This window comes from Glycine soja, chromosome 19 (genome assembly GCF_004193775.1).
Source record: "Glycine soja cultivar W05 chromosome 19, ASM419377v2, whole genome shotgun sequence".
Lineage (NCBI taxonomy): Eukaryota > Viridiplantae > Streptophyta > Magnoliopsida > Fabales > Fabaceae > Glycine > Glycine soja.
The window spans coordinates 35,839,495-35,860,175 of record NC_041020.1 but is presented as its reverse complement, the minus strand read 5'-3'; the positions used below and the strand labels follow the sequence as shown (position 1 = coordinate 35,860,175).

At 35.9% G+C, this 20,681-nt stretch overlaps 1 protein-coding gene and 1 long non-coding RNA gene across 2 annotated transcripts; both read right to left on the bottom strand.

The window, feature by feature from the left end:
* Window positions 1-12,957: 12,957 nt before the first annotated feature.
* On the bottom strand, window positions 12,958-13,909 carry LOC114398233. The gene is made up of 3 exons (XR_003663526.1): window positions 13,622-13,909; window positions 13,482-13,540; window positions 12,958-13,379 (listed from the first exon to the last, which is right to left on the bottom strand). It is a non-coding gene; the product is annotated as an uncharacterized LOC114398233 (long non-coding RNA).
* A 2,349-nt stretch (window positions 13,910-16,258) lies between these two features.
* Window positions 16,259-18,146, bottom strand: LOC114399258 (pentatricopeptide repeat-containing protein At3g26630, chloroplastic-like). The gene has a single exon (XM_028361411.1). The coding sequence runs from the start codon at window positions 17,939-17,941 to the stop codon at window positions 16,517-16,519; it is 1,425 nt and encodes a 474-aa protein (XP_028217212.1). The 5' UTR covers window positions 17,942-18,146; the 3' UTR covers window positions 16,259-16,516.
* Window positions 18,147-20,681: the final 2,535 nt, after the last annotated feature.

Here is a 20,681-nt window from a genome sequence, read left to right as displayed (position 1 = left end):
TGAGAGAAATCAGAGAGAAGAAGAAGAAAGAAGAGAAAAATGAGGCCGAGGCACTACCGAATTGCGACCATAATCGACATCTATATCGTTCTTCGTTCGTCATCCGGTTAGTTTTTGTTTTAAGGATTTAAATGCGATCTATGCACCCTTAGGGGTCCTCTTTGGTTTTGTGCATCTTCATCTCCTTCTTCTAGCATCAACAATCTCATTTTCTTCTTGTAAAGTAAATTTTAACCATTCATTAGTGCCGCAAGTTATCTTTAAAAAAAGGATTGAAGGTTAATAAGCAAAACCAAAATAAAACCCACTCATAAACTTCTTCATTCCATCAAATATCCCTTGAGATCGTTTCAAGTTCTAACGCCTTAAACAAATTTTGTTCGCAATTAAAATCAATCTTTCAAAAAACATAAAATCAATGTAACACACAAACTTTTAGACTTAAAGAACTATGTAGGTCTGAATTCCTCATCGCACCTGAGGATACGTAGGAGCAAGGGCAACACCCTTGTCGAACCCAAAAAAATAATAAACATAAAAAGGGAAAATACATAATTTTGAAGTCATGTTTTGCACACTCGATTAAATGTTGCTATCCCTTGTGACGGACGCGTGGGGTGCTAATACCTCTCCCATGCGTAAACAACTCCCGAACCCTCATTTTCAAAATTCGTAGACCTCCGTCTTTTTTTTTGTTTTTCTAACATTTTTCTTGAATAAACGCACGCATTTTCTTCATGAGAAGACACACCATTTTGTTTCGCCTCGCCCTCCCGCCGAAGGGTAGGTTGCGACAGTTGGCGACTCCACTGGGGACTGTTAGAGAGTTAGGCCATTTAGTCAGTGTGCAATGTTTTTTTTATCTGACTTCTTCTTTATTTATGTTCCCTTTTTCCCTTTTATCTTTTGTTTTGTCCATATTTGTATATAACCTTTGATATGTTGTGTTTGGTGTGTGTTTTTCTATCGATTACATTCATAGTTAGAAATATTTTTTTTTATGCACACATGGCACCTATACCTCGCACACACGTTGAGATATTAGGCCTTATACCCGGGTCTATGTGAGCCATAAGGAGTGGAGGCCGATCAGTGGTCATGTTGGGTCTCCGACTCGCTTGATAACAGTGAAGCCTCATCTAGAGTTTCCTCTCTTGGTGATGCATTGTCGCTGATAGTCCCTATCGCCACATTGTATTACCTAAGAGGATGATATCTCTAGAAGCCAATAAAGTTACATGAAACCACCCTCGGGAAATATCATTAGAAGTGGAATTTTGGATCCTTTCCATTAGATTCCTAAATTAGGGGGCACATAGCAAACTCACTCTGGCATGTTCCTTGATTGCATCATGCATTTGTTCATGACATCGTAATGGACATATCATTCTTGCATTTATCATTTATCATATTCATGCATTGCATTTTGCATAAGTCATTGCATTATCATACATCTTCATTTAGCATGCTTTTGTTATGCCAACTGCATACATTCTATTTTCCCAGTTCGCATGTTATGTTCACTCATGCATGATCCTTGCATTTTTCTCTGCAAAAAAAAAAAATACAAAAAAAAGAACAAAAGAAAGTCACAATAAGGCATGAAAGTTTACACCACATTTCTCTTAAAAAATGATTGAAAATCATGTGAACATGGTACCTAATGCATGGTTAACTAGGAAATGATGGTTCTTCGAGCATCTCATGTCAATCTCATAACTACATTTACCATGCATAACATAAGTATGTCCTAGTCATTCATCTCTATGATATGTTGTCGAAGTATTGACAAACAAAATTTCTATTCCTTGGATTATGGGGTTGAACCAAGCACATGTTTTTAAGGAAAGGTTCATCAAGTCAAGGTCAAGTATGGAAGTAACCAGCTTGCAAAAGTTGGGGCAGAAGATGGATCGAGTTACATCGCTTCTTTGTCTACTGCCAAAACATGATTGAGCTAAATAATTTACAACATTAAGGATTGTTGACATCCATGTTTTATTTCCAGTTTCACCTTGACAATATGTGATGAACCATGTTATTTTAATGAAAATTTAAATTGATTCGACCCTATGTCCTGTGTAAAATTCGCAATACTTCAACAATGCATCATTCGCATACATCCATGCTAATTTTTCTTTTCACATTGGTGGCATTGCTCATTGCATTCTTTCCTTGAAATCAGAACTGTAATCATTGTAATCAAAAGGAAAGAATGCGCTTTACGGTGCCCTTACCGAACGCGTGCCAGAGCTAGAGTAATGAGTGAAATAGAAGAGGTACAAAAGCAGAGGAAGGCCGACATGAAGGCCATGAAAGAGAAAATGGCCACAATGATGGAAGTCGGGATGAGTATGAAAAGAGTGATGGAGGTCAACACGACTACAGTCATTGTTGCAAGTATCGCCACTGAGGTGGACCTGATTCACCCATCTAGCATCAATCAAGCAAGTCGTCCAGCCTCGGATATGGTAGGTCAAGGAGGAGAAGCGTTAGGAAGTACGGGCGGCCCCCATTTTGTGCAAGTTCAGAACAAGCACTCTTTCCCACCGTACGGTTTGCCTCCCAACTATGCATCACCTGATGTTGCACACGCTCCCGATGAGAATGTCAATAATTTACTCCCATACTCATTGAGAGCCAATAATCCCAATCTGATCATGCACATGTCTCTCAACCCATGGGGGAGACACTTGAAGCACCTAGAGACCATAATCTAATCGACTTTGAACCTCACCTCGGATATGCCACTGAGGGGCAAGCAGTTGGTGGTGTACCCCTGCCAAACAGTTTGGAGGGCCCTCAATTTCACCACCTATAACCACAACCCTTGCATTTTGTGATGGGAAGAGTCCCTCCTGCTATGGTGGAAAGGGAAAAATTCAATCATATAGAGGAAATGCTGAGGGCCATTGAAAGAGGCAGAGATCATGTTTTTGTTGACATGGCAGAGTTGTGCCTAGTGCCTGACGTTGTCATCCCTCCGAAGTTCAAGGTGCCGGACTTCGATAAGTACAAGGGGACTACTTGCCCCAAGAATCACCTGAAGATGTACTACAGGAAAATGGAAGCATATGCAAAAGATGAAAAATTATTGATGCATTTCTTCCAGGAAAGTCTTACTGGGGCAGCTGTCACCTGGTATACTAATTTAGAACCTTCCCGAGTCCATTCTTGAAAGGACTAATGGTTGCCTTCATTAGGCAATATCAGTATAATTCTGATATGGCTCCGGATAGGATGCAGCTACAGAACATGTGTAAAAAGGAGTATGAATCTTTCAAAGAATACGCCCAAAGGTGGAGGGATCTAGCAACTCAAGTAGCACCCCTAATGACGGAAAAGGAGATGATAACAATGATAGTAGATACTGTGGAAGCAATGTTTCTTCGAGCCTTCATGCCCTGAGGCAGGTTGTAGGGTTGACGCTCGGTTCAGGTCGCCCTTCAAGTGTGGAAGATGTGCCTTCGGCTCCACCGATTGTCGAGGCTCCTGTTGTTGATGTTGTTATTGCTATTACTTCTTCTCCTCCACCTCCTGTTGTGCTTGTTCAGGAGGTTGCTCCTATTGCTGCTGAAGAGAGTGAGCCAGCTACTTTGGCTGGTTCTATTGTGGGGCCCTCGTCCACCGTCGTTGCGCCTTTACTAAGTGTTTGTGTGGCGACCACCAGTGCCTCTATGGCATTTCCTCATTCCTCTTTGCCTCCTATGGTCCCTCTTTCCACTGCATTAGCTTCGACTTCCACCTCTTATCACCCCCATGTTTCCCTGGATCATATCTACACTTCCAACGATGTTGATTCCTTGTGGAGCATGGAGTACAAACCCGAATAGAAGACCCTAGTTGACTTTGTATCGGCCTTTGATAAAAATCTTATTAGGTCAGCCGAGTTTCAACATGCTACAGATTCTGCCAAGGTCTTTTTTCAGTGGAGTCTGGAAATCTTGAAGAAAATGGGCAGTAACATCAAGAGACGTTGAGCAGAGTTTCTTTTTTGGAGGTTGAAGTTGCCAAATAGAGGGTGGTTGCTCGCACTGCCTGGAGAGTGGAATGCCCTAAGGTAGCTAATGCCATCGTTTCTCTTGTTGAGGCTGTGAGGTCAAACCACCAACTGTCTTCTAAAGTTGGCAATGTATTGGCCAAACTGTTGCGCATCGGGTTGGACGGTGATGAGTTGTTTAGACGTTGCAAGGACTTGCAAGAAGAGAAAAAAGAGCTTGGCTGGCAAGGTAGAGGATGTGGCGGTGGAAAAGGACAAGTTTGCCAAGAGGGTGGCAGATCTCGAGGCCCAGCTGAAGGAGTCGTAGTCCATGCTAAAGGAGTTCGAGTTGTAGGCTGCTAGGGAGAGGGAGGCCAGCAAGAAGCTTAAGGAGGAGCTGCTCGTTTACAAGAAGGAAGCTGTGGAGCAGCATGAAAAGGGCTTTAACAAGGTTGTCAGGCAGGTTGGGTTCTTCACCAAGGGCCTTGACTTGGGTCTCTTTGACCCCTTCAAGGACGTGAAGGAATATATTTTGCTTGATGAGGATGATATTGTTATGGAGGAAGAGGCTGCTGGTAAGGAGTAGGGTTCCGGGGAGCAAGGTGATGATGTCATTGTTTAGGCTACCTTTTGTTTATTTTCTTTTTTTCTTCATTGTTGGATTTTGGCCACTCAGGCCTTGTAATTATGACAATTATTTTTCTTCAATGCACATGTTTTTCCTTTGTTGACGAATTTTGCACTGTTTATGTATGTCTTGTTGCCTTTGTCTATGCAATGCTCCATACTTATAGTAGTATGAATAGACCATTGTGCTGATAAGTGTGAAATCTTTGACGGCACAAGAAGCAAGACCTTTTCGATGTAAAGGTAGGACTATGGTGGTCTTTTGAAAAGTAGATGACGTAAAATCATCTCAGGTTTGATTTCAACCTGGTTAAAGGTCTTGTGACCCATTTGGTAATGATTCTTTCTACTTTGCCCCTAGTTGAAGGTCTTGCCAACCAGTCTAAAGGTAGGTCGCTTGACCTACTGAGTTTCTCCTCTGGTGGTTATTAGGAGTAAGTATGACTTCCAACTAATTGAAGGTTTTGCCAAATAATCTGGTGGTAGTTCGTTTTGTTGAACTTGGACCTTTGACGATGGTCGTCGAGTTGCAACGAGTGAGCGGACCAAGGAGATGCTTTGGGTTTTGTAGGAGTGCGTACCAAGGGTGAACCTTGGGTTTTACAAGAGTGTGTACCAAGGGCAAACCTTGGGTTTTTGCTGTTCCTGCACGAATAAAAATTAGGAAATGGAAAGATCATCAAGGGCAGACCTTGCGTACCTTGAGTTCTTGTGGAGATGGAACTTAGCAACAGAAAGGGCTCACCAAGGGTGAGCCTTGTGTTTATTGAACCTTGGACCGAGAACGTGTTTGCCCTGGGTTTTGACAAGCCTGTGGAGCTGTGTCGAGGCTTGGATTTTTTGAACTTGTGAGGATCACCAAGTAAGAAGCTTAGGTTTGGCATGTCTTATGTGAACGCATGTGTTTTGCTCTTGCATGCATGTCACTCATCGTGGGAGGCATGTACTGGAGATGTCGTGTCGTGAATCAGTAGGAATCACCAAGGACGGACCTTGGATTTTGTGAACCTTTTGGAGGATCGACCAGGGAATTGTCCGACCTAGTTTTCGAGCGTCGTGCTCTTGTATAAATGTCACTCGTCGTGGGTGGCACATACTGGAGACTTAGTGGTGTGCTCTTGTGTATATGTCACTCATTGTGGGTGGCATGTACTAGAGACTTAATGGCATGCTCTTTCCTACATGTCACTCGCTGTGGGTGGCATGTGCTGGATACTTAATGGCATTCTCTTACGTACATGTCAGTCATTGTGGGTGGCATGCACTGGAGAGACTTAATGGTAGAAGAAGGGCTCACCAAGGGTGGTCCTTAAGTTTTAAAAGCCTTGGAACTACGACTATGGATGTTCCTGTCTTGACAAGAAAATTATGAAAATGAAGGAGTGTAGAATTTTTATTCAATGTATTTGGTTGAGTACAAATTCCCTTCATTATCCCAATTGTGCCTTGTTAAAACCTTTCAAGCCAAAACCTTGATTTTTCTATTTTTGGGACCAAGACTTGAGTAGGAAAAAGAGTACAACATTGGGTTTGCATTTAGGTCAACTGAAGTAGAACTTCAGGTGGGTGGAATTCCATGTTCTTGGAATTGCTTTGTCATCCAGTTCTTGTAGTCTATATGCTCTGTTGTCAAGGCTTGTTATGACCTTGAATGGGCCTTCCCAGTTGGAGCCAAGCTTTTCCACTCGAGGATCTTTTTTGGCTTCACCTCAGACTCGCCATACGAGGTCACCAGGTTGAAATACTCGTGGTTGAACCTTTGTTTTTTTTTCTCCTTGTTGCTCAGAGTTTGGTGGCTTCTTCCCTAATCCTTACCATGTCTTGGACTTCATCTGTTGTTTCGATTTCTACCCTTATATTTTCATCATTTTGTTGTTTCCAGAACAACAGTCTCCTTGTCGATGGCTCCACGTCCCTGACTTCAATGGGGATCATGACGTCTGTGTCGTATGTGAGTCGGTAAAGAGTCTCATTGGTTGTTGTTTGGGGTGAATAGTGGTAGGCCCAAAGTATAATAGGGAGCTCCTCTTTTCATAGACCCTTAGACTTGTCGAGTCTAGTACGTAGAGCCCTAAGGATGACTCTATTAGCTGCCTCTGCTTGACCGTTGGTCTGAGGATGTTCGATAAGGTGACAAGGTGCTTGATGCCTAGCCTTGCTAGGAAGCCTTTGTAAGTTTAAGCTTTGAATTGAGTGTCGTTGTCCGTGACAAGGGCGTATGAGAGGTTGTACCTGCATATGAGGTGTTTCTAGGTGAATTTCTCCACCTCACTGGTCATACCTGCATATGTTCCCGTAGTGGTCTTCTATCCACTTGGTGAAGTAGTTAATGACGACTAGTAAGTATTTGACTACTCCTGGGGCCTTTGGCAGTGGTCCCAATATGTCCATTACCCACATGGCAAAGGACCAAGGGGAATACAGACTATGGAGATTGTCAGAAGGGGTGCGTGGCACGTTTGCAAACTCTTGGCACCATCTGGATCTTTTTGTGAAGCCAAGGGCGTCTGCCCTAAGTGTTGGTCAGTAGTATCTACTGTGCACCACCTTTGTTGTAAGGGAGCGTTCTCCTGTGTGGAGGCCGCAAATTCCATCATGGAGTTCTCCCATGACATAATCTACTTGTTGGCTATTTAGGCATTTGAGTGGGGGTGTTGTCAACCCTCTTTTTAATAGTTCGCCATCAAGGATGACATAGTAGTTGGCCTTCCATTTCAGGCATCGGGCTTCATTCTCATCTGATGGCAACACCCCTCGGATTAGGAAATTCCTGTTTGGGGTCATATAGTCTGATTCCTCCTCTTCTCCAGCCATAACTTCTTTAGTGTCTATGGTGGGAGTTTGGAGTGTCTCCTAAATGATAGTCTTGAGGTGTCTGACCTTTTCGGTGCTAGCTAGCTTGGAGAGCAGGTCTACTCTGGTGTTGTTCTCTCTGGGTATGTAGTACATTTTGAAGCATTCAAAATTGTCGATGAGAGTTTTGGTAATGTGGTAGTACTTGAGCAGCACTGTCTCCTTGGTCTGGTATATGTTGGCAACCTGTCCCTAGACAAGCTGCGAGTCTATGTAGCATCGTAGCTTCTTGGCCCCGACTTCTGTTTCTAGTTTCAGACCTACAATAAGCGCCTCATACTCTGCCTGGTTGTTTGAGGCTCTGAAGTTGAACTTGAGGGCTTTCTCTAGAGTGACCTTGTTAGGGCCTTCGAGGATGATTCCTACCTCGCTTCCCTTTACTTTGTATGCACCGTCCACATAGAGGTTCCACCAGTCTAGGTGGTTTTTTCGTTTCCAACAAATTTTGCTAGAAAGTCAGCCATGAATTATGTCTTCATAGGGCTGCGAGGTTCGTATTGGATGTCGTACTCTAAAAGTTCTACAGACTAGGCCACCATTCTTCCTGTGAGTTCAGGCTTTCGCAAAATCTGCTTGATGGGGTAGTTCATTTTGACTACCACTAGATGACTCTGGAAGTAGGGTCTGAGTTGTCGAGCCGAGGTAATGAGTGCTAGCACCACCTTTTCTATCATTTGGTAGCACTTCTCGGCGTCATAAAGTATACGGCTAGTAAAATAGATAGGGAGTTGATGTTTCCCTTCCTCTTGCATAAGGGTCGAGCTAACGCCTTCGTCAGCTATTGAAAGGTATAGGAGTATGGGTACTCCTGGCCTGGGCTGACTCAGGATCGACGGTGTAGCTATGGTCTTCTTGAAAGCCATATGATATTCATTCATGAGAAATTTAATTTCAGGATCCTACAAACATTATTGATGCCACTTTGCGATGGACAATCATAAGAGATGAAGAAGATTTTGGCCAATATATAACAATTGGTTATGTCTTAGTTTTGCGAGAGGTAAGTTTCTTACTCTTGTTGTTAGTTTCTTTCTTTATGTGTCACATAAAGTTTATTTTTTTATTAAATTGAATTATATACTCTACAAGTGGTTGTGTTTTGACTATTTCCTCCTCACTCCAAATGTTACTTAAATATTACACTACTCAATGTTGTCAAGGTAATATTTTTACATTTTAGGTTACCAATAAATTTGGTATTCATAAATTTGTTTTGTATATCCGTGTGTTATTAATATGTGGCACAGGTGTTTCTGAATGAAAATTGACCTCATGTTAAGAAGTATGCATTTCGTGCATGCAACATGTCATCAAGTGTGATAAATAAAGCTCTAACAATATGTTCAAGCAATAGCTTTCCCATTTATGTTTGTTTTGTATGGTCTTGATTATGTTTGTTTTAAGAATTTCATGTGTAATCTTCTTTTTATTGTAAAACAATAAAATTGGTACCATTGAATTCATCAACATGAAAATAGTGGGAGTGAATGATTGTTTGTATCAAATAACCTCATTTTCATAAGCAAAACAATGCACATGATGCATTGTTCGTAGGAAATAACCTCGTATTTATAAGCAAAAATATTCAAAAAAAGACCATTAAAAAACTGTTCAAGTGCAAAAAATGATTTTTTTGCGTTTTCGAACACCTTTTTCAAGCCTTTCTAAACTAAGTCACGATGTGAAACTTATACCATTAAATTCATTTACATGAAAACTATCAAACTTAACTATTTTTTCAATCATAAAACATATATATTTAAAAATGCAAAAGTCACCCCACGAATAATTATTCTTACAATTAGTTACATTATATATTAAAAATTATAATAATTAATTATATTATTTAAATATAATAATTAAATATATTACCAATTATTATTTTATTAGTATAATTAAAAAATTACAAAATAAAAAAAAAATCAAAATGAAAAAAAAATGAATGAAAAAAAAACTGATCACGAATTCTAAACGAAGTCTAAAAAAGTAAAATAAAAAATGTGTAAATTCAGGGTCGGGGCCCGAATTCACACTGTGAATAGTAAATGAGATAGTTATGTTAATAATTTGGGGGAGAGATAGTTGGATAGATAAAATTATTAAATGGATTAGTTGGGAAGAAAAATCCCTTTATATATGCCCTATTTGAATTCTAACCGTAAAAATAATTGCTCCATTAAAAGCTTATGCTCTTATTGTACCTGTTTCTTTCTTTTGTTTAATTTGAATCATCTTAGGTTTCATCTTCCAAGCCTAAATAGGGACAGTTGATTTTTAATAATTCAGTTCAAGAACGGTCAACTACAAGTAGATTATTCTTACTCTTACATTCTTCATTGAATAAACAACATTTGTGAATTATAAACTTTATATAATAGGTTTGAGAAAGCTTATGGATGATATGAAAACTTAGAATCACACCAATAGTGTTTCTTTTACTTATTTTTTATCAGTTAGTTCAGTTACATTATAGTCAATCTTGAGGGTAAAGTTCCTATTGTAAAATTTATGGAGAATTATCTCATCCAAGTCTTTTCGTATCATATGGTATAATAAACTACAAGTGATAATTTAGAACATTATTTAAAAAAGCATGCTTACTTTTTAACTTATTGCTTGAAAGCTCTTTTATAGACAAGTCTTTTCTTATCACATAGTAGAATAAACTATAAGTGATCATTTAGTTCATATCTTTTTAAAAACATTCATAATTTCTAACTTTGCTTGAAAGCTCTTTTATATCTGTATTTGCTCTTGCTGTTGTGGATAAATTTCTGAATTCTAATTCTAGAGGTAAACATCAAATATCTTATTTAAGGTTTTCTTTCTTTCTATTCCAACTATGGCATTTGTTACTAACAGAGAACCTGTTGTCAAAATTTTCACTCTAAGTTCTGTGATCTCAGGCTACATAATTGGATTTATGTATACTATTCCGCATAAGTATAACATCAACACTATCATCTTTATCTTTTTATGCAAATATAAAAAGAAGAGTATATTAGATTTTTTTAATCCATGATGAATTGTAGAAACTCTATATTTTTAATAAAAAAAATACCAACTATGCTTTTCTGCATTGGTTGTTGTTTGGCTTTAATTTTTCTCTTATTTATCTTCCAATTAGATATATCTCTCTTTATATGCAAAGCTACATATAGCTTTTTACACTCCCATTTTAACTCAATGTTGACTCTGAGTCGATATACATTGTTGCAAAGGAGATTGCTTCTAGAATTGTCATGTTCCTTCCGAGAAATATCAATGCCTTAATTATCTTTGTATTGAACATGCAATTAAGAACATTGACTACCTGTTGTTATTCATCACCTACAACAAAAACAACTGCTCCCATTGTGTTTCCCCACATTTGGAATCCTCATCCTGATCTTATGTTAAAAAGGATAATTCTTTCTTACACAATGATTTAGGTTGGTTTTCTTCAGTGCCATAATTGGAATTGGGACTAGAAGATTCTTCTTTCCTTAAATTATGTTTTTCCAAACATTCATTTTCATTGGTTAATCTAACCAGGCAATTATTCTTATGATACGGTGATGATGATGGGATTTGACTACCTTTTCAATTGGTTTATCCCCATTAGCACTAACTAGATTAGAAGAATCACCTATTTCATTTCATATATGTTAAATCATTAGAGCTAGCAACATCAAAATGAGTGGAATCAACTAAAGAAATTAACTCATGCAACTCACCTTTCACGAAAATATAAAGTGAGCTGCTAATCTTGCTAGCTTAAGCATTCTAGATGAGCAAAGACATTGATAAGGATTTTGAAAGAAAGATATTGGCTCTCTTTGCCAAAGATATTCTTCTCAAAATGCATTCTCATTATGAAGTTTTGAGTGATTAAACAAACTTTGTACTTAAAATGTTAATACAAATATGCAAATGAAAGAACTTTTGTTTTGGCATGGATATTACTCATACAAATAACTCAAATTTGTATAATTTATAACATAGGTTCGCCGTGATTTCTACACAGTTGCATTCCAGTGCAGCAACCTTACTGGGATGGAAGTTTTTCTAAGTGTAACAAACATTATTCTTTGGTTACCAATCATTTTCTAACAAACATTATATTTGTTTTAATATAAAATTAATTTTTATAAGGTGTATCTCAAATTGCTTCGGAGGCAATCAAACTCATGGGAGGGAAAGTTTGACCTATATGGATATAAAACGGAGAGGAGGAAAATAGAGAAGAGTGAGAGAGAGTGTTAGTTTTGTAATGTGCTGGTGTGTGATTGCTCTTGTTATTTTTTGGATAAGTTACTAATGTTGGATTGTTGGCATTTAAGATAAGCACCTAAGACTACCAATCACTACAAGGAAAATGACTTATACCTACAGTCAAAATCTGTCACTAGAAGTCCAAAATCCGTAGGTAGATGTATAAAGGACTTTGTCCTACAGACGTTTTTTGCGTCAACTTTGAGGGGGTATACAGTGACAACTAATAGTCTGTCACTATAGGCTTTACCTACGGATATATTTTTACCTATAGTCAAATTTAACTATCACTATAGGTAACACCTACTATTTTAAATGTGTAGGTAAAAGATATTAATGTATACCTATAATCTCTAACTGTAGGTAAAAGTCAATTTACTTGTACCTACGGTCTTCTGTAGGTAAATGTCATATAATAATAAAACTAGTTCCTAATTACATTATTTTTTTATTATAATTTTTAATTAAATATACATGAGCTTAATTAAATTTGAAAAGTTACAACAACCTACTACATACAATTAAATTTTTGTTAGCCTAATTTGTGATTGTTGTAACTAGATTGTGAGCTTTGAATGGAAGAAATCCAAACATATCTTTAGTGGTTGACCTCAGAATTTATTTGCTCTCAATTTGAAATTCAAATTAAATGTATATGTTGTGTGCTAATCACGTGGAGTTATGACTAATGACTAACATATTAACATCACTTTTGCCTAGAAAAAGGTTACAGTGGCAAGATTTAAGAACAAAAAAGGGAATGTTTTTAGAACATGGTTCTTCTATATGTAATATCATGGAACAAAAAAAGAGCCCAGTAGTATTAAAATGTTGCATGTGCAGCAATTAATTTGGAATCTTGTTTTAACTAGTTGTTTCTTCCATCATAAGCTTGGCATGCTCCTACCTTTTTCTCTCAGAAGCAACAAATTATAGCAACTCCATGAAGCCTGTTTCACAGCAAGAATGATATTTGTTCTTAGCTTTTAGTTTTACTAGATATGGCATACTTCAAAGGGCTATATGACAACTGTAATTAAGATGACCCTAAAGCCAAATTGATTGTGTTTTCTGTTGAAAGTTCAAAAAGATTACTTTATCTAGCATACTTCTGCACAACTAATTAATTACATCAACTTATAATTAATTAGAAATTGTAGAAGGGTTACATTTTATGAAGTTGATATGCAGATGAGAATAATTAAAACCTAGGAAGGACATGGAATGGTCAAACAAAATGAGTATGCAACAATAATAGCCAAACATTCACATGAAAATAAGGTTGCTTTTCTGCTTCACATTTTTCCCACCCTCATTCCAATTGTAAAATACTCTTGCTTTAGCATAGGTCTTTCAAGTATGTATTTAACAAGTATATATCACCCAATAACATATACAAGAAAACAAACCTCAAAAAAGAAAAATGGGACGTGTAAATTTAACAATATATTATCACAAGCTGGTCCAGTTAATCAATAATTCATTTAGGTGATCCCATCCAGAAAAGATCAATTAGATGACCCAATTATATATTTATAGTGGGGACACAAACAGAATAATCATGTGGTTGATGCTGCCATCATCTTTTCCTTGACCGTGAGAGCCTAAAGAAGGGTCCAATTGCACGAGGGCTTTCCAAATCATCATTCAAGTAAAAGGAACAAGACTGAAGCATAAATTATAACATTCAATTGCTATTAAAATAACATAATGATGATATATTCTATATATATATATAGTTAAAATATAGTACTATATTTCAACTCACCTCTAGCTAAGATTGTTTGTAGTTTGATGATCTTTACCGGTAGAATCATTTGTAGGTACCTAAATTAAAAGAACGTTTTTTCTTTGTAAAGTATCATATCATAGTTAAATCGTTGAATAAGTAGAATTATAAATTCATACCTCTTGATCTATAGCTTCTAAGACTTGATTAATTTGTGGATCTTCTGCAAATCGTACTTTAAGCACAGCTACAAGGTTTCCAAGCAAATTCTCCAACTTTTGAATTCTATTGTTTGTATAAGAGTTTTGAGATGAACTTGCTTGATGTGGAAGCTTGCCAAGACAACGCACACGTCCTCTTTTTTCAGGTCCTTTGACTTTTGAATATATATCATTTGTCCAATCAGTAGAATCTTGCGTGCTTTGTAAATTTTGCGAACTCTCTGCTTCAACCATTTTCTTTTTTAGTTCATCCTACATAAATACACCTTATAAATTATTATCATACATCAATATCCTGAATACTTCAATATCACTAAACAAAAAGATGATTTAATAAAAAGAGGATTAAATTTAAGTATAATATTAAATTCAATATTATTTAACTATGTTAACATCTATTAGTAATGGAAAAGTTATTTAAAATTTTATATTACTTATTATACTTAAATTCAACATCAAGGAATTTAAATCAGTTAGTTAAACAATATATGTTATTTGTTATAAATTCCTTGACACTTAAGTTTGATTCTTACGATAATAAATAATGTTTTTTTTAAAAAAAAATAGAAATATAAGTATATTTTTTATATTGTATGGTTGTGCTGTAAATAATTGATTATGTGTCATATAACTTATTATTCACTTATAAAGAAAATAATTTTACATAAAAATCTTTTTCAAACATGTGTACACACAACAAACTTGACTTGTGCGTATGCACATGTTACCAACTCATCCATAAAATCAAAAATTGAGATTGACACTTTCATTCATTATGTTAGATATCAAGAAAATCAATTATGATTTCAAAGAGCACTTCTCTTTTGATAAATAAATGAAAATAATATTTTATCTATTTATGACAATGTGATTTTGATATTTGATTTGGAGTAGGAAGGATCCATATAGACCAATTATCCTGTTGTTCATTTTACTTTTTGGATTATTTTTTAGTATTAGGCCCAATCTTTTCGATGCCACAAAGTTAAATGTTGAAAAAAAAATTAACAAAAATTGTTATGAAAAAGCTTGATATACTAATTCCAATTATTCCTCTAATTAGATCATCGGCTAAAACAAACTTTTGCAATTTATTTGGTCATCCCATTAGTAAGTCATTTTTTTTTTTGTCAATGAAAAATGTATTAGTAAGTTGGTTTAAGTCAACTTATCTGATTTGATATTATTACAATAGATCCAAAAAAAAAAAAGTTTATATCAAATAAGATATATACTTCAATTTTCTTTTATAAAAACTTTGACTTGTAACTACAAAAGTACTGTGCCCACTTTTTTTAAAAGATTAGGTTCAAGAAAATTATTGAAAGAATTATTTACGGAAGAAAATATTTTTTTTCCTGATTTTCCAAGAACTTCTTTTACTTTGATGAGTTTGTGTTTGAATGTTTGATGCGATGTTTTAGGGTTTGGGTAATATTTATGTCGTTGTAACTTATGATATATTACTTATATATATGATAATTTTATTTTGTATTTTTTTACTAGTAAAATACTATATTAACCCTTATATTTATGTTATACATATTATGAGAGTATATAAGTAAAATTCTATATACACAGGGATACGGGATCCTGCGGGACGGGGAGCATAGTCCCCATCCCCGTCCCCGAATTAGCTGCGGGGGATTTTTTTATCCCCATCCACATTCCCGTCCCCGCGGATAATTTTTCTCCGACCGCGGGGCCTCGAATGAGATAGTCCCTGCAAGGATCCCTGAATTGCGAGGAGAATTACCATGCCTAATCATCTCATTAGTAAGTCGTTTTTTTTTTCAATAAAAATGTATTAGTAAGTTGGTTTAAGTCAACTTATTTGATTTTGATATTATTACAATGGATCCGAAAAAACAAAAAAAAAAAAAAGTTTGTATCAAATAAGATATATACTTCAATTTTCTTTTATAAAAACTTTGACTTGTAAGTACAAAAGTACTGTGCCCACTTTTTTTAAAAGATTAGGTTCAAGAAAATTATTGAAAGAATTATTTTCGAAAGAAAATATTTTTTCTCTGATTTTCCAAGAACTTCTTTTACTTTGTTGAGGTTATATAAAGGTCGAATTTGGTATTTGGATATTATTTTTACAAACAATTTCGCCAACTATTAATAATATAAAATAGGCTACGATACTCTGTAAATAGGTAAATTTAAATTCCAGTCAAAAAAAGGTAAATCGAAATTATTATTAAATGAAGATAAATAAATAAAAAATCATTTTTTTAGTATTCTACATTCTTCACTAGATTTTTTTTTTCTCAATTTCTTGAAACAACCATAAACGATTTACACAACATGATATTTCGCCCTTACAAAAAATTTCTTCCATTAGATATAACGTTTTATGCTGCGTTTATGTTACTGGCACAGTCTTGTTTATGATCACAGTTGCAGGTGCGTTATGGTTTGCTGGTGTTGCATCCTGGCCATACGGTGAGAGAACAAACAGTTGCAGGGTACATGGGATGGGAGGGAGAATGATCATGAACTTGTAGCTTTCTTGTTAACTTAAAAAAAAAAATTATATTGAAAAATATGAGCTAACTTTACCTTTAAACTGAATGTCTACACTGAATATTTGACAGAAATTCTAAGATCTATAATAAGTGTCTTATATATTGTAAGCTTCAATTCCCCCGTGTTTTTTCAATGAACATTTCTTTAGTTTATAAAACAAGCTATGCTGATCATCATGGATCACTCAACATATTTAAACACAAATTAGAGGCATCTTTTGGCTATGTATATAGACTTCTCATAAAAGGTCCATAGAAGACATCTTGGCGTGAATCTTTATCATTGTGTGACAGTGAATGAGAACAACGTCAGAATTTATCATCTTATTTTGCTGATATCAATCTGCATCCCACTTGAGCTCGTGGAGGAATGGTCTAAAACTAGTTCTGAGAAATCCAAATCCCCGTATTTCTTGTGTATAAGTTTTTTAATGTCGTCAAAACTAGTGAGTTTGTTCTTGTGGAGTAATTCTGCAACATCATGATTAGCTTCCATTGTGTTCCCTGACATGTAAATCTCATCCAACTTAATAGCACGAGTATGGATTTCAACCATGCATGTATAGTGCTCCAAGATAGGTGTTATACCATAATGATCCGTCATAAGATTGAAATACTTCTGAGCTAGTTCCAGGTCATTCATATAAACGCAAGCACTCAGCACACCAACAAAAGTGATAGCATCTGGAACCTCATTTGCTTTCTCCATTTCTTCAAAAATGGATAAGGCTTCATCTCTATACCCATGCACACCCAAGCTAGTGATCATGGTATTCCAAGTAGCCAGGGTTCTCATCTGCATCATATCAAACACTGTCCTTGCATCATCTAAATTGCCACACTTGCTGTACATGTCTATAAGCGCGGTACCCAAGAATGGCTCAAGCTCAAAACCATTCTTGAGAGCAAAATCATGAACCCTTCTACCCAACTTGAGGCTACCCATCTCGGTACATGCTCTGACCAAGCTCACCAAAGTGTACTCATTTGGTCTCACATTATCAGCCTGCATTCTTTCAAACAAATCAAAGGCTTCAATGGGCTGCTTGTGTTTCACATACCCATCAATAATTGCAGTCCATGAAACAACATTCTTGGAAGGCATCTGCTCAAATAGTTCCCTGGCAGTGTCCAATTTCCCACAGGCAACAAATCCAGCAATGACGGTGGTCCACGCGAATACATTGCGCACACACATTTTATCGAACACGTTCCATCCATCATCCACATTCTCACACTTGAAGTAGAGATTCATCATGGTGTTCTGCACATAGAGGTCACCCCAAAATCCCATCTTGATGGCCAAAGCTTGGGCCACTCTTCCAACATCAAGGGCATTATAGGCCATGCAAGCATTGATCACACAAGGGTATGTAAACTTGTCAGGGGCAAAGCCCTGGTGTAGCATGGCCTTGAACAAAAGAAAGGCCATTTTAGGAGAACCGCCAATGGTATAAGCTCTAATCATGACATTCCACGTGAAGACATCTGGGGCATTGAGTTGATCAAATACCAAAGTGGCATATTTCATTTTGCCATAAGAGGAAGAGAGCTGAATTAGCTTCCTCACAAGCAATTGATCATAGGTGAGACCATAACGGATTATTTTGCCATGGACTTGCTTGAGCTGCTTGAAATTGCTACATTTTTTAAGCAAGACAAGGGCTTCCTCAGACCCAAACCTTGTTCTTGGGGTTTCCAAGTAGGGAACATTAATGTCTGGGGTGCAACATGCCACCTTCATGGCATGCCCAATTCCAATTTGTTTAAGCTATTGGCTATGTTGAACGTATCAGTGCAAATTGGGCAAAAAAACAAACTCATGACCAAAGAAATCTTAAGGATAATGTTGGCTAATTGCGAAATGCTCCACCGCACGAATGGGGGAGATTGTTGTGCTCTTTGGATAAGGTTAAATTATGGTTGGATCTGAACCTTAAGTCCCGAAGTGGGCCAGGTTATGGGTTTTCCACTCGTATCAGTGGAGAGTAAAATTCACTGAAATTCTACACTTCTCTTTTTTTCTTGAAATAAATTTGAATTTTTTTTTAGTACAAAACCTCCAAAGAAAAATATCAGCGTTGAAATTGTGGGCAACATAAGAGTTAAGACACCCAGACAGAGAGAAACGGACAGATACAAATATGTGACAGGGGATACGAATGGATAAATGAAGTTTATGGCTATTCTTCACTTTGGTTCATCTGCTTTATGGTTCAATACTTGCTCGCAATTTAGATTCAACTTAGTTATTGAACGGTTTGTTTTCTGCGGAAGAATTATGTTTGCAATTTTTTTATAATATTTTATAACAAAGACAGGGATAAAAAAAAAATGTACTTTGTTTGTCGCATTCTTGTTTACTAGGAAATGGTCTAGTATGTAAATGTTTTCGCTTCTGTTTTGTCCGTGTTTCCACTGTGACTCCTTATTTCAAAGAAATTCACTTATGATGTGCCACAAGGTTTGTGTTATGTGTTTGACACTAACTATTTGTGGTTTGGGTTTTGATGCTTTTTGCCTGAGCTGTTTGGTGGCATGACTTGATATTCGTGGTAGCAGAGGGAAAAAGGCTTGGTTCTTGTCATTGTTGTTTTATTTTTTATCAGTTAATGTTAGTTACTAGTATTTGTTAAAATTTACTGGGGGATTCAAATCCATGACTCTTCTTCCTCCCCTCTTTAACTCTTAAACCTCATTTTCAACTACCTAATCAACCTTGTACCTCATTCTCCTTCTTGTTGTTGCTTAAGTTGTTTGGTGTTGGTTTGTTCGGATGATGGGTGCATTTGTGTGGTGTGGATGGCTTGATATCTTAATTGTTTAATCTTTCTTGGGGGCTAGCTGATCCAAGAGCGGTGTCATTGGAGTACAAAGTGGAATGTGGTACCGATTCCCTTTTCTTTTATCTTTGCATTGTGCTATGTTGGTTTCGTTGAAGGTGAAGTTAGAGTTCAGAATTTAGAGAAGCACACTAAATAACATTAGACCTATTTAAGACCCTCCAATTTAAGAGATTATAAGCACTTATATGATAAAACCCTCCAACTTAAGGTTAACCACATTTTTATTGGTAATTTAAAAATATTTTACTATATCTATTCTTAATCAAAAATTTTAAGTATTACTATAATTAAAAAATATTTTTAATGGAATAATTAATTAAAAACATTAATGCACTTAGTATGCCATAAAAAAAAATACGCCCATACAAAGACAAAAGATACATACGCTATACGCATCATAAAACAAGGAACAAGTCCACGAATTTAGGCAAGACTCGTCCTTTTTTTAGTTGTTTTACCCATCAAAATATTAAAAGGGCTTTCCTATCTCTTCCATCAATTTCTGTTTTGTTGGGAATATTTGGTAGAAAATGAGAATGATGATTATCGAGAATCAATAAAATTTATTTGATTTATATAAGTTTTTTAGGAATCAAAGAATTACATATATTTCTATCAATTATCTTAATTAATTATCACATTATATAATTTAATAAAAAATATCATGATATTTTATTTCAATAAAAGAAAAATTAAACTCAAAAAAAATAAGATCCTCACCTTTTCTCATGAGAATGTTTTTGTGGAAATTGATTAAAAAATATTTTTAAAAAATATTCTTTTTCGAAAATGTTATTTTTTTAAGATATATACTAAACATGAAAAATTAAAATTTTCAACCTATGATCCCAAAAAACCAAAAACTTCTTTTCTATCAAAAGTCATGTTAAGGTCTTATTCATCAAATATATAAATTAAAAGAACCTTAAATGCATTTCTTTGAAAGGCATCCATAGCAATGACTCTCTTTTTTCTTTCTGGTTGATAAATTTTTTTTCTTTTTTTACTTTTGAGGTTGAAATCTATGATTTTGTTGTGATGCAAACTTGGGAGATTTGAGGACCCCGACACTATAGTTCGTAGCCACATGCTCTAAACCTTTGAGATATAGGCCCCACCCTATCATCTTCCCTGGCCTGCTCCCTAGAGCATCCTAAAAAATGAAAACATTTCCTCTCTCTAACCTAAGAAGATGTGAAGGCGCTGATTAAAGGCGCAATGGTGTGGTGGTAGCTAGAGAGATTCAACACAAATAGTGGTGGCTAAAGAGATTCAACACAGATAGTTGTGGATTAAAAAAATGGGTAAAAATATAATATAACACTTTTTGAGACAAAAAATAATACATAATAGGCTTTATTAAAAGGGTATTCAATAAATTGGGAACAATAAAAATTAAAAGGATAAAATAGATAAAATTAGTACTAATTTATCTTTTCTTTTATCTTTTATAACTTTTTACATTCATCTATTTAAAAAAACTATCTTAAACAACTAACTTTTTACATTCATCTATTTAAAAAAACTATCTTATAAGAACAACGACTACTTTTTTTATGGGGCAAAAAATATTTTTATTTAACATATTCAAGTAAGAAAAAATTCTTTGTGGGGGCAATTGCTTCTATTACTCTTTAC

Excerpts from the sequence above, each read along its gene's own strand:
- LOC114399258 (XM_028361411.1), bottom strand. The coding sequence starts at position 17,941 with ATGAAGGTGGCATGTTGCACCCCAGACATTAATGTTCCCTACTTGGAA.